Source organism: Quercus suber, unplaced genomic scaffold (genome assembly GCF_002906115.3).
Source record: "Quercus suber isolate HL8 unplaced genomic scaffold, Cork oak 2.0 scaffold_720, whole genome shotgun sequence".
Taxonomy (NCBI): Eukaryota; Viridiplantae; Streptophyta; class Magnoliopsida; order Fagales; family Fagaceae; genus Quercus; species Quercus suber.
Window position 1 is genome coordinate 118,797 of NW_027070160.1, and position 11,958 is coordinate 130,754.

Here is an 11,958-nt window from a genome sequence, read left to right on the forward strand (position 1 = left end):
AAACTCCTCCAAACCCCTCCCCCTCATTTTTTTAAAAACTTCCAAATAAGGTAATTACATTACTCTCCCTCCCTCTACTCTACTCTCCCTCTTTTTTTAAAAATCCAAACATGCCATAAGGAGTACTACAAGTTTATCAAAAAAAATTAAGGAGTAATACAAAAGTTTTTCACAAAAAAATAAAGAAAAAAAGAAGCGTAGTACAAAAACATTTGACATTCCCTTCCCCACACACACACACACACTCTCTCTCTCTCCCTCTGGTCCAAGTTGTCAAAACTCACCTCCAACCTGTTCCACCTGTCTCCCTTAGGCAGAGTAGCAGCATCAATCAGCAACAACAACAACAGAGCTTCTTCACACACACACTGTGATCGCCAATGCAGGTCGGTTATGCTCGTAATTTCAATTTTTATTTATTTATTTATATAAAATATATATTTATTTTAATTCTCTTGTTTATAAAAAATCAGACGAGAACGGTTCAAGTGAAGCATCTTTCAGATCTAGCTGGTGAGAGAGAGATTCACGAGTTCTTTTCATTTTCCGGAGAAATCGAACACATTGAGATCCAACGGTATTTCGTTTTTATTATTAATTTATTTATTTTTAGAAGAAGAAGAAGGAACAACTAAACTATTCCAAATTTATACATCTGCTACTATTTTTGGCTGTTCAGGAAAAAAAAGAAAAAAAGAAATGTGTGCAATATAAAGTGGAGGCGGGTAAGGGGTAATAATTTGGGTTGCTTTTTTTTTTTTGGTTTTTGGTTTTTGGGTGCAGTGAGTCCTCCGGGAAGCAATCAAAGACAGCATTTGTGACATTCAAAGACCCTAAAGCCCTTGAAATCGCATTATTGTTATCGGTATGCACTGTCTAATTACACTACTCATTGCTTTTATTGTCTTTTTTTTTTTTTATTTTTTTTTTTTTTTTTTAAAATTTTTAATTTTCAGATTTTGTGTGTATATACTTTAAGACAAATTTTGCAAACCAAATGATACCTATAATTAGTTTAAATGGAATCATTAAATGTGCACGATTTTTTTTTTTTTGAATAAATTAGTTTTGTGTCATTATTGGATGTTATGTACCATGTATAGTTTAAAATTACATATAATGACAATGGATTCCATTCAAAATTTTTCATATATTTCTGTCTGGTACATATTCATATCTTTGTTTGGAGTTGGTATTAATAATTTAGGCCTAAGTTTTGTTTGGGGTAATATTGTTACAATGTGTGGACAGTTTCTCTAATACGCTTCATGCTTTTCATTATTTTAAGTTTTTAATTGTTAGTAGTGAGTGTCAGTGTGTCACTATCCGATGGGTTTGGTGCAGAATTTGCACAACTTTTAATTTTTTTTTTGTTTTTTGTTTTTCCTGTTACGATGAGCTTGTGAAAAATATTATTTGTGCAATGAAATGAGCATGAAGGGTATATGCCATGCTTGGTTGTCATATTCCCCCTGAGATTCATAGTTAGAACTCAGCACTTGCTATCTTTTGTTGGATGGTATTAAGAAGCTTTAACAGAGATAGAATCTGCTCCAGGAACGCCTTTTTCTTTTCTAAGAAACACTGCCCTCAGATACTGTTTTTGGATTTTGGACCTTTAAAGGTAATATCCACCCCCGAGTTGTTTTCCCCTAGGGTTATGCCACCTCCTATTTTACTCTCTCTTTAAGTATTTGTTGGGAGGAAAAATTGATTTTTGGAAGGCAGGACCTTTATTATCTGTTCCCAGATGCACGTCTTTCCTGAGAAACCTCCAAATGTTTTCTTCTGCTGTGTATGTTGGTAGTATATATTCTTCTCAATAAGCTCATATATTTTCGGGATAATTCATATTTTCACAAACCAGTTGTATTTACTATTTAGGAGAATCATTTTAATTGTTGAAATGATTTTGCTTCTAGATTAGGGTATTTAGCCAAGCTGCTAACCAAGTTATTCGTCATAAATTTCCTTTTATAGTAATTGTTGATGACAATTCTTTTAAAAGCAGTGATACATAAGAGGTAGTTTCAATGGACATAAGCTATGATTCTGGGAGAAGCTTGTAACTCATTATGCCAGATGACATGCAGAGAATTGAAATAAGCTTTTGGTGTAGGACGTGTTTCTTGGTAACAAGAATAAGAAACAGAACAGAAAGTCCCTATGCTTCAACACCTAAAGGGTGCTTGTCAACAAAATCCCTATGCTTCAACACTTAAAGGGTGCTTGTCATCGCCACCAAGTGTAACTCAAATCAAGAAAATATCTTTATACACTGCCTCCGTAATGTCTGCCTTCTACATAGGCCCCAGATTAAAATCAACAATAAATGCAACGTAACCTACTCAATTATAATAAAAATAGATCTTCAAATGGAAGTCAACTGGTAAAAGAAAAAGAAACAATCTGAAAATGAAATATGAAATCAAGGGTAGTACATCCCTCCATATGGAAAAATCCCTGCCAGTTCCGCACCGGCTTTGAGTTTTCCATTCATCCTCCTCATTGTCATCTTAGTTCTCTGTTTGTTGTTGTCATTTATTTGTGTTCCTGCATCATCCTCTAATTTTGTGGTTTGTTGTGTGTGTATGTGAACCAAAGCTAAGATAGTTGGTCCTGAGAAACTTAGCTTTTTGTCAAATAAGCAGTAGTTAAAATTTGATCTTAATCAATTTTAAAGAAAGATTGTTGTTATTTATTATACATCACACTATCCAATTGTGTGAATAGCATTTCCCAAAATTTCTCTCTTTATGGATGTTTGATTCAAGGTAGTGAAATAGGCATTTTTGTTCTCTAGGAAACGAATTCCACTCTTTGTACTTCCTATTGCTATTTTCCTAAATTTTCATCTAGAATATTATTTTCCCCCCTGTTGTGAGGGAAATATGTGTTGGGTTGTTAACTTAACCCTAACACATAAAATATTATTTATATACAAAAGAATAAGTACAATGATATTACTACTTTGCCCCTAACTTATACCCATAACACTCCCCCTTAAGCTGGAAAGTATATATCATACAATCCTAGCTTGTTACATAATAAACCCAAACCCTTACATAAAGTTTTGGTAAAAATATCAGCAATTTGGACTCTCATAGAAACATATGGAGTAGCAATTACACTATCTTCTACTTTCTCCCGATTAATATGACAATCTACTTCTATATGCTTGATTCGCTCATGGAACACAGGATTGGAGGCGATGTGAATAGATTATCACAATGCATAGTCATAGGCACCTTCACAACAAATTTTAATTCCTCAAGTAAATGCTTAACCCACATAAGCTCACAAGATGTGTGTGCCATGACTCTATTCTCAGCCTTTGCACTAGATTTGGCAACAACAATCTGTTTCTTACTTTTCCAAGTAATTAAATTTCCTCCCAAAAAGGTGCAATACCCAGTCGTGGATTTTCTATATGAAGGTGATCCTGCCCAATCGGCATCAGTATAGGCTTCTAACCGTATGTGACTGTTAGCTTTATACAAAAGACCACGGCCTAGATGTGCTTTAAGATACCTTACAATTTGAATAACTGCCTCCCAATGTGGAAGACGAGGATTTTTCATATACTGGCTCAAAACACTGACTACAAATGATATTTCTGGGCAAGTAATTGTGAGATAATTTAGTTTACCAATCAGACGACGATATTTCTCAGGATTAGATAATAGCTCCCCCCTGATATTACTACTTTGCCCCTAACTTATACCCATAACACCCCCCTATTCTTATCTCATTCTGAAAATTAAATTAAATAAAGTGATTTAAAATTATGGCATCAAATGTTAAGTTCTATTGCTATTCATCATAATTTCAAATTTGGAGCTATTGTTACTCTTTGTTTTGCGATCCAATTCCTAAATAAGTATTGCTTTAAGGCTTTATTAATTGTTTGGGACAACCCGTATGCACAAATTTGGCATGTATCTGGCTGAGTGAAAATTTTGTATTTTGTGTTTCAGGGAGCAACAATAGTGGACCAGATTGTGAGTATAACTCAAGCTGACAACTATGTAGCAAAACATGAGACGCAGGTAAATTCATTGACAAGATTTTCCAATTACTTTTCTGTCCTAAATTTTATATTCATTTAGCGCAATTTGTGCAGGAAGGAAGACTGGCGGATGATGCCTTGTGTGTTACTCCTGCTGAAAACACTTCAACTGTTGAGGTACGGAATAATGTCGCTATAGATCTCACTTGCAGTATTAATAGTTCTAATCAATCTCCAATGTCAAGAGTTCACCTACAATTTTTCCTCCACTGCAATGTTAAGAGTTCACTCACGGTTTTTAATCCACTGTAGATTTGCTGCACATACACCTATTTCAAGGGGGTGCAACACTTCTCAGTTGGATAGTGTCAATCAACAGAATGCTGAGGGCCACCTTGGCTTTTACTAAGTCCATTGCTTGGAAGAAAAATCCCCTTACACTATCTTTTTTTCTTTTAATTGAAAATTCAAGACTATGCAGCCCAAAATTAATACCAGACCCCCTCTCTCTCTTACTATTTCTTCTCATTTCTATTTATTTTTTTATTAACCCAAATTTCAAATTTGAGTGATGCCAATTTTTTTTTTAAAAATGTGATGTGGCCATATTTGTGCCTTACTAACTCTTCCCTTCAATACTTTCTCTCTCTTTTTCTTTTTTGAAGAATTTTTAACTTTTTTTGCTAGAAATATATAATAAATATAATTTATTAGCATGGATATTGATGGACCCTGTGCACTGTGTCAGGTTTTTGGAAGTATTAGATATGACTGCCATAGTGGCTTCTGTAATGATTTAGGATTGAATGCTTTTGAAGCCTTAAACTGTTCTCTAGTCAATAGTCGTTTACTCTTAAAAAAAAAGAAAAAAAAAAAAAAACCATTCTCTAGTCATTTGCTACCTATAATTATTCTCTTGGGATTGAAGGGCTTAGGGTGATCTTGTCTGTTATCAGGACAAATCTAACCTGCCAAACAATGGAAGAATATATGTGAATAGAGCACAGGATGTAGTTGCAAGTATGCTAGCAAAAGGATCAGCTATTGGGCAAGATGCCATGAACAAGGCTAAAGCATTTGATGAGAAGCATCGGTTGACAGCTAGTGCATCAGAGAAGGTTGTTTCCTTTGACAGGAGAGTTAGGCTTACAGAGAAATTAACAGTTGGGATCTCTGTGGTCAATGAAAAAGTCAAGTCCGTTGATCAAAAGCTTCATGTGTCAGATAAAACGATGGCTGCAATATTTGCAGCAGAGAGGAGATTGAATGACACGGGATCAGCTGTTAAAACAAGCAGGTATAAATCTAATTCTTCAAATAAATATCATTTATGTTCTGGGTTGCAATTTCCTGCAGTTCTAGCAATTTAAGCTATTAGCTTTGCTGATAAAGAGAGGGGGCAAGCATATTTTCGCATCACACTTGCTATGGCTGCCATTTACATAAATTCCATTAAGAATGCTAGTGAAAGAACAAGTCCATACATCTCAGTCAATTTTGTTAGTGTAACTCATGGCATAGATCCAGCATTCCCTAGATAGCTTGGAAGAAAGATGCTGTAATATTCTTTAAAGAAGTTTCCTTCTAAACTCCTAAAGCATCTTCTTTGATTGCATGAGTTTACAAATGTCTTCCTTTTTCTTCAAAAGAAAGTCTTTTCCCTGAAGTTGCATAGCAAACAATGCTTTTTATTTGTTTGAGTTCATTAAGTTGCATTCTCTAATTCATTCAAGTTCTGGCTTCCAAGTATCATGGACTATTTACTAGAACAGAAATGATAGGTCATGAATATATATTAACTTTGTGCAGTTTATTCTCTTTCAGTGATTTGGACTAGCTGTTAAGTAGTTAGTTTTGTTCCAGTATTGATTTTTGTGGTTGGGCCTCACTTGAAAAAAAAAAAAGGAAAAAAAAAATGAAAAACAGAAAGAAAATAGATATATATAGTTAGGTTTGAAACATCAGAGCAAAGCATAGTTCTATTTCTCTGTCTTTCTGACTTGCTAGTTGCCCCTATGGAACCAAAGGCCAAAAAGATTGAGAAAATCTATTCACAACCACTAATAAAGAATTCCTCAAGAAGTTAAGGATTAGTGATCAGTAATCCTTCATAGAAATTGAATGGATTCAACCTTCTACCTTTATGAGGAAGGTAATAAAAAAAGAAAGAGGATGATTTATTCTTTCTTTTATAACTTAGGAACCATGTAAAGTCTCATGCATGCTTTTGAATGAGAGAAAGAATGTATTTATGATAGTATGAAAAAGTCTCAGGCACGACTTTTTGAGTATTTCCATTTTCTTGCAAACTCATTTCTAATTATGATAACAGAATGAAAATAACTTTAGTCATGAACTATTTTTTGGTGCTGGATAGGTATGTTACCGCAGGAGCAGCCTGGTTCAATGGTGCTTTTAGTAAGGTGGCAAAGGCAGGGCATGTTGCAGGTACAAAAACGAGAGAAAAGTTCCATTTGGCGGTGTCAAACTTGACCACAAAGGTAGATTCTTATGCCTTTCTATATTTGCTTGATTATGATAATTGATTAATGGTATTGTTACAGGCATAGATTTAAACCTTACCTCATAGGGCCATGAAATCATGGTGTCCTATATGTTTGACTTGAAAGATATCACCGTCACCTTTTTGTATCCAGTGTTTAAGAAATTTCAGAAAAATGGTGCCTATAAATTTAATTGTAAATCAATTGCAATCTTTGGAAACTTTTTGATTATCATGTTAGGCATATTATATATCTTTTAAACAAGACATATGTTCCTATGTCCTATAAAATAGTATATCGTCCTACTGCTTGTTTTCTCCTCTCCTTTTAGGGGTGGGGGGAGAGGGTGGAAAGGAATGTAATGGAAAGAATCTTTTTAGTATATTTTCTTCCATTCCCTTGTTTTGGAGGTTAAGTAGGAGGGAAATAGAAAAATTGTTTCTTTCTTTGGAAGTTTAAATAGGAGTGAATAGTAGGACAGAAAATTCTCACTCCTTTTCGCTCCAAAGCCCAATTTTTCATTCCCCAAAATTGGGAGGTTTTGAATGGAGTTTAATAAAAACTCTGATCGAAATGTCCATAATGGCTGTTTATGGTTACAAATTTCCTATACTACCCATTTATTATTGTTTGCCTCAATTTTCCTAGTCATACTTCATTATTTTTTGTATTCCTCAGTTTTTGTAACTGAGTCTTGTTGGCTAGCACTAAATGAGCGCTATACTTTTAATAGTAATATAACAAATAACTTCTTGTTATCAAACAATTATTTTCCGTTCCTTCTCGTGGTCCTAAACATGAGTACTAACTTTTTTTTTTTAAACATCCAAAGAAGATAGTTGAGTTCTATTCCATTTCATTCTTTTTTTTTATTTACTTATTCCATTCATGAATCATAAAAGTCCAAACATTTAGACTTTGTTACCTGCTAGTTCATCTAGACCCTTCCCTCCCTTAAATGCAGGAACCTCCAATTGCAGCTTAGACCAGAGACTTGGTGTTGAAGACAGTAGTTGGATTTTGATAATGAATGCATTGCCATGTTGCTCTATCACCGATTAAGGTATTGGGATAGTGTTTTTTTTTTTTTTGCGGGGTGGGGGGATGCCGCTTTGGAATTTAAGTTTGGTTGCCGGCTTAGTGTAGAGAATGTGTGATGTGTGAGTGTAGTTATGTACTTCAATATTTTTGTATTTGTTATATTCTTTTACGATGACAACATCATTCTCGCCAGGATACTAAAAAGAGAAATTAAGCTAAACATCGAGAAGCTTTAACTGTCGTTGTAAATTTTGCAATTGTTACATTACTTTAAAGTTAAAAAGAATTAAAACTGTGGCAGAATGTTTCTTTTTCTTTTTTTTGCCGCTGGACTTCATTTCTCCCTTCTTTTTTTGTTTTTTAGGGGTTTTTTATTTTTATTTTTTTAACCTTTAGAGTTTCGAACGATCTAGTATTGAAGCTTAAATCTTTAGGACAAGATACAGATGAAACTTAAAAATCCAAAAGGAGTATGATTGGTACTTTTAATCATCCCCTTCCGCTTCTGATTTCCTTTTCTTCGTTTTCTTTACATTGAAAGTTTTTGTAAGGGAAGTGGAACAAGAAACAGGATTGGGCCCTAGGGAAATTACCTTAATATGAATCATGGGAAACAAGCTATCTCTGATAGTAGGAAAGTTTGGAAATGTCAATGGAAGCAAAAGAGCTATGAGAAACGAATTGAAGGTGAGAGTAATTGGGTTGGTTTGACCCAACCCATGGACCATTCACATGGGTATTTCAGATAGATGAAAGTTTGAGATTGAATTTAAATTGGAGATTATCTAATAAGGATAATTCTTTATAAAAGAGACCCCATTCATATTTATCTATAAATCTCCCTATAGTTGTTAGGATGTAATTGATTGGGAATTAGAGATAGAACAATATACATAGGAATTTTTATTGTTTATTTTTTTGTGTGGGTACAGTGCTCTTCTATTTTGTGCCATCTCTTTAAAGATCATTAACGTACCCTAGGATTTGGAGTTTGGAAATTTCGTAGAGACTAGTAGCCTCTGTCTCTCTAGTCTCCATAGATACAAAGGCATTCCATACCTTAAAGTTGCACGGAGAGAGTTTGTAAAGCAAACAAGATATCCGGTTTGTGGGCAATTGGGTTAGCCACGCAAGACCCATGAAACATCCGCATGGTTATTAGAGGCCAAAATAGCCAAATACTACTGTTTTTGAAACTCAATTTCCACAAAATTGAGTTTCAAAAAGATTATAAATTGCTAAATATTTCGCAAACAATTGTAAATCCATACATATTTTCCCAAACAGTGGTATATGACCATTTTGGCCGTTATTAGATCTCAACTAGAGATTATCTTGATATGGGTTATCAGTGTCAACTCCTTATCAAGTAAGACTCCTCCAATCTATTTATATATCTTCTTGTAGTAGTCAATATATAATCAAACAAGAAATAACGTTAGAGAAAAACATACGTAGGATTTTATTTGTAAAGTGCTCATATATAAACATTGCATTTAGGGTTCTACTGTTAAAGTTGGCTAGTTTTATCATTGTCCCATTTAGCCGGTTCTTCGTCAAGTTTCTTCCAAACAATTTCAACAGGCAACCATACTTTTTCCATCCAAAGGATTTTTAAAAAGTTTTTATGCAAACTTTCCAATAAACATAGTTATTACTTATTACTATCAAAATAAGGTGAAGTCACAAGTGATTATCCATGATTCATGACAAATAGGGGTCAAGGATCACACAACAAAGATTAAAAACCTAATTAGAGTATCTGCTTTGATACCACTTGTTGGGTTATAATTTGACTCCAATTAATCAACCACTTACCCAAGTTGATTAATTAGTTTAATTGCATGCAAGATTCAATTAAAGGCACACCCAAATTGCCAATTTAGAGTTAAAGGTAGCGGAAAATAATTTGACATGGCAATATGGTTACAATGTGGAAATCTTCTACGGGAAAAACCCCACGGTGATTATTTAGGTCATCACTCTTAAAGAATCAACTAACAAGAGCCATGGTTAGTACAATGAATCTTGTCCTATCCAAAAATACTATCTCGAAATACTTATCCACAATAGAACTTACTAATCTATAAGGAAGCTCAACTCCAATTCACTTGGACATTTTGTAGCAAACTTCTCATTTGCACAAATTTTCTATCTGTGATAACAATCAGTGATTGTTGTCGCTTAGGTGCAAAGTTCTTCACAACAACATGCTTTGATGAACTGGTAGTTACTCTGTACATAACCCTAGGAGCATAAACGTCACAATAGCTTCACAGGATGCATGTCTCTCTCTTTATGTATGATAATGGCCCAAAATATAGATTTTATATATTTTGGAACCTTGGTGCACGAATCCCAAGAGTGCCAAGTCATCATGGGCTGGAACAGAATTACTGTTCAGAATTCCCGTAAATCGATAGATAGATAGATGTCAAGCCTAGTATTAAGCTTCATTAAGTCTCGATAAATCAACAGGTATCGATAGGTATCAAAATCATGTTTCAAAAAATTTTCTTGAGTAGTTTCTTGTGTCTTCAAAGTATAACTTTTGAAAAAATTAAACATGTAGGGGCCAAAAGTTTAGCCCACATTGAGCCCAAGCCAAGCATTGTTAAGCTTAGGATTTGGCCCAATCTTGGCAAACACCAAGCTGAACACAGAACTACATGTCTTCGTCTAGAGTATCCAAACAAACCCCACTATCATCGTAGAGAGAAGGTAGTGCCTTGGGGGAATCCGCCTGCCGAATACAAGATTCGATGTCAAGCACAAGTTACTAGAAAATCATTTCAGTATTAGGGTTATTGGTCCCACCCCTAATGTATGATTAGACACTCTAGAACAATGACTAAGGCTCAAGAAGCCACCCAAATTCCATAAGTGGAGGGACCCATGTACATGTAGGATATTCCCTCATCATGACAGACTCACTAAAGCAATGGTATAAAAGCAAAGGCAGGGGGAAAGAAAAAGGGGGTTCGTGAACATTTTGGGGGAGAAAAAAACACGAGAGCGGGGGAGAGAAAAACATGAGAGCAATCATATTTGGGAAGCTGATTAGTATTCGAAAATCATTATCCCACTTGAGAAACCAAAAAGGGCACCTCGCCTACCTGGGATCCTCCTCAAGCAATCATATTTGTGTAAGAAACCATCTTGTAATTGATAAAAACCTCTACCATCATGTCCAAAACCATCTTGGGACCTCCCATTGTGGGCTATTCCTAAAAAAGAGTACAAATAAACTGTGGACTTTATAGCCACATGATACACTTAAACTAAGACTCAATTACATAAAATAAAATAAAAAAAGTGCTTTGACTTAGATTATGCTAAATACATAATGTTGGGTGTACATGTGTGTAACACCCCAAACCCATAGTAAGGATTTAGATGTACAACTTGTCATATAAATAATCAACAATAATATAATGAAACAGAGCGTAATTAAATACCCACAAATAAACTTTAAACCATCAAGCTCTTTCTTTTAAAATCCATAAAAACAAAAACTTTAACAATAAAGTCTCCAAATAAAATCTCAAAGGGTTTCACAAATACCAAACTCACTCTTCTAAGAAAATATAATAAAACAGTCCATCAACTAATATAGTTCCAAAAGAAGTCTTTAATCTATTACTTCAATGATCTACCACCAAAAGATATTCCACTGCCCTAATCTGAAAGGGGGGGGGGGGGTGAGCTAGAAGCCCAATAAGAGACTACATAACACTAGGATGTCTTTCAAAACAAAACATTAGTATCATTGATAAAATATAATCATTACAAAACATTTACAAATAGTTTTAACAGTAATATAATATATTTTATAAAACTATCAAAAAGAAAACATTTAACTATAACATTGTAATCAGGAGATAAAATAGTAACCACTTTAATTAGCCAAAATATAATAAATAAGTAGAAACAATATATTATAATAATAAACAATTTTTCCACTTATAAAAGGTCAATAACAATAAAACAGTAGTTCGATATGGAAAACATTAAACATTAGCCAAACAAAAATGTTAACTGCTAAACACTCGGTGGGTGATTTCCATGGAAAACAGTAACACTAACCTCAGTGAGGCAATATTGGCTCTAAAGAGCAAACAATAACACTAGCTTCGAAGAGCAAACGATAACATTGCACCACACCACAATAACACTACATCAGCTGAAAGCCAACATTTAACCCTATGCTGGCAAAGGTTGCAAATTGTCTAGCTGACCACTTGAAAACATTCTTACTTTATTACAATATTGTCAATATCAATCATATATCATATAATGAATATTTTCTAAAAAATATAGTTTTGAGTCATTCTTAACATGTATAGTTTCAAAATAACATTCAAAAAATAATAAAATCCAGGTATGTGTATAAAGCATTGACAA

General features: G+C 34.1%; 1 protein-coding gene across 1 annotated transcript; it reads left to right on the forward strand.

The window, feature by feature from the left end:
* The first annotated feature begins 205 nt into the window (after positions 1-205).
* Positions 206-7,655, forward strand: LOC112040746 (binding partner of ACD11 1). The gene is made up of 8 exons (XM_065766570.1): positions 206-386; positions 474-577; positions 784-865; positions 3,978-4,049; positions 4,124-4,186; positions 4,966-5,306; positions 6,387-6,510; positions 7,478-7,655. The coding sequence occupies exons 1-8, from the start codon at positions 381-383 to the stop codon at positions 7,496-7,498; spliced, it is 813 nt and encodes a 270-aa protein (XP_065622642.1). The 5' UTR covers positions 206-380; the 3' UTR covers positions 7,499-7,655.
* Positions 7,656-11,958: the final 4,303 nt, after the last annotated feature.

Bases quoted from the DNA above. Each gene is read 5' to 3' on its own strand.
- LOC112040746 (XM_065766570.1), top strand. The intron at 4,050-4,123 runs GTAAATTCATTG...CAATTTGTGCAG, and splicing joins TAGCAAAACATGAGACGCAG to GAAGGAAGACTGGCGGATGA. The intron at 4,187-4,965 runs GTACGGAATAAT...GTCTGTTATCAG, and splicing joins AAAACACTTCAACTGTTGAG to GACAAATCTAACCTGCCAAA.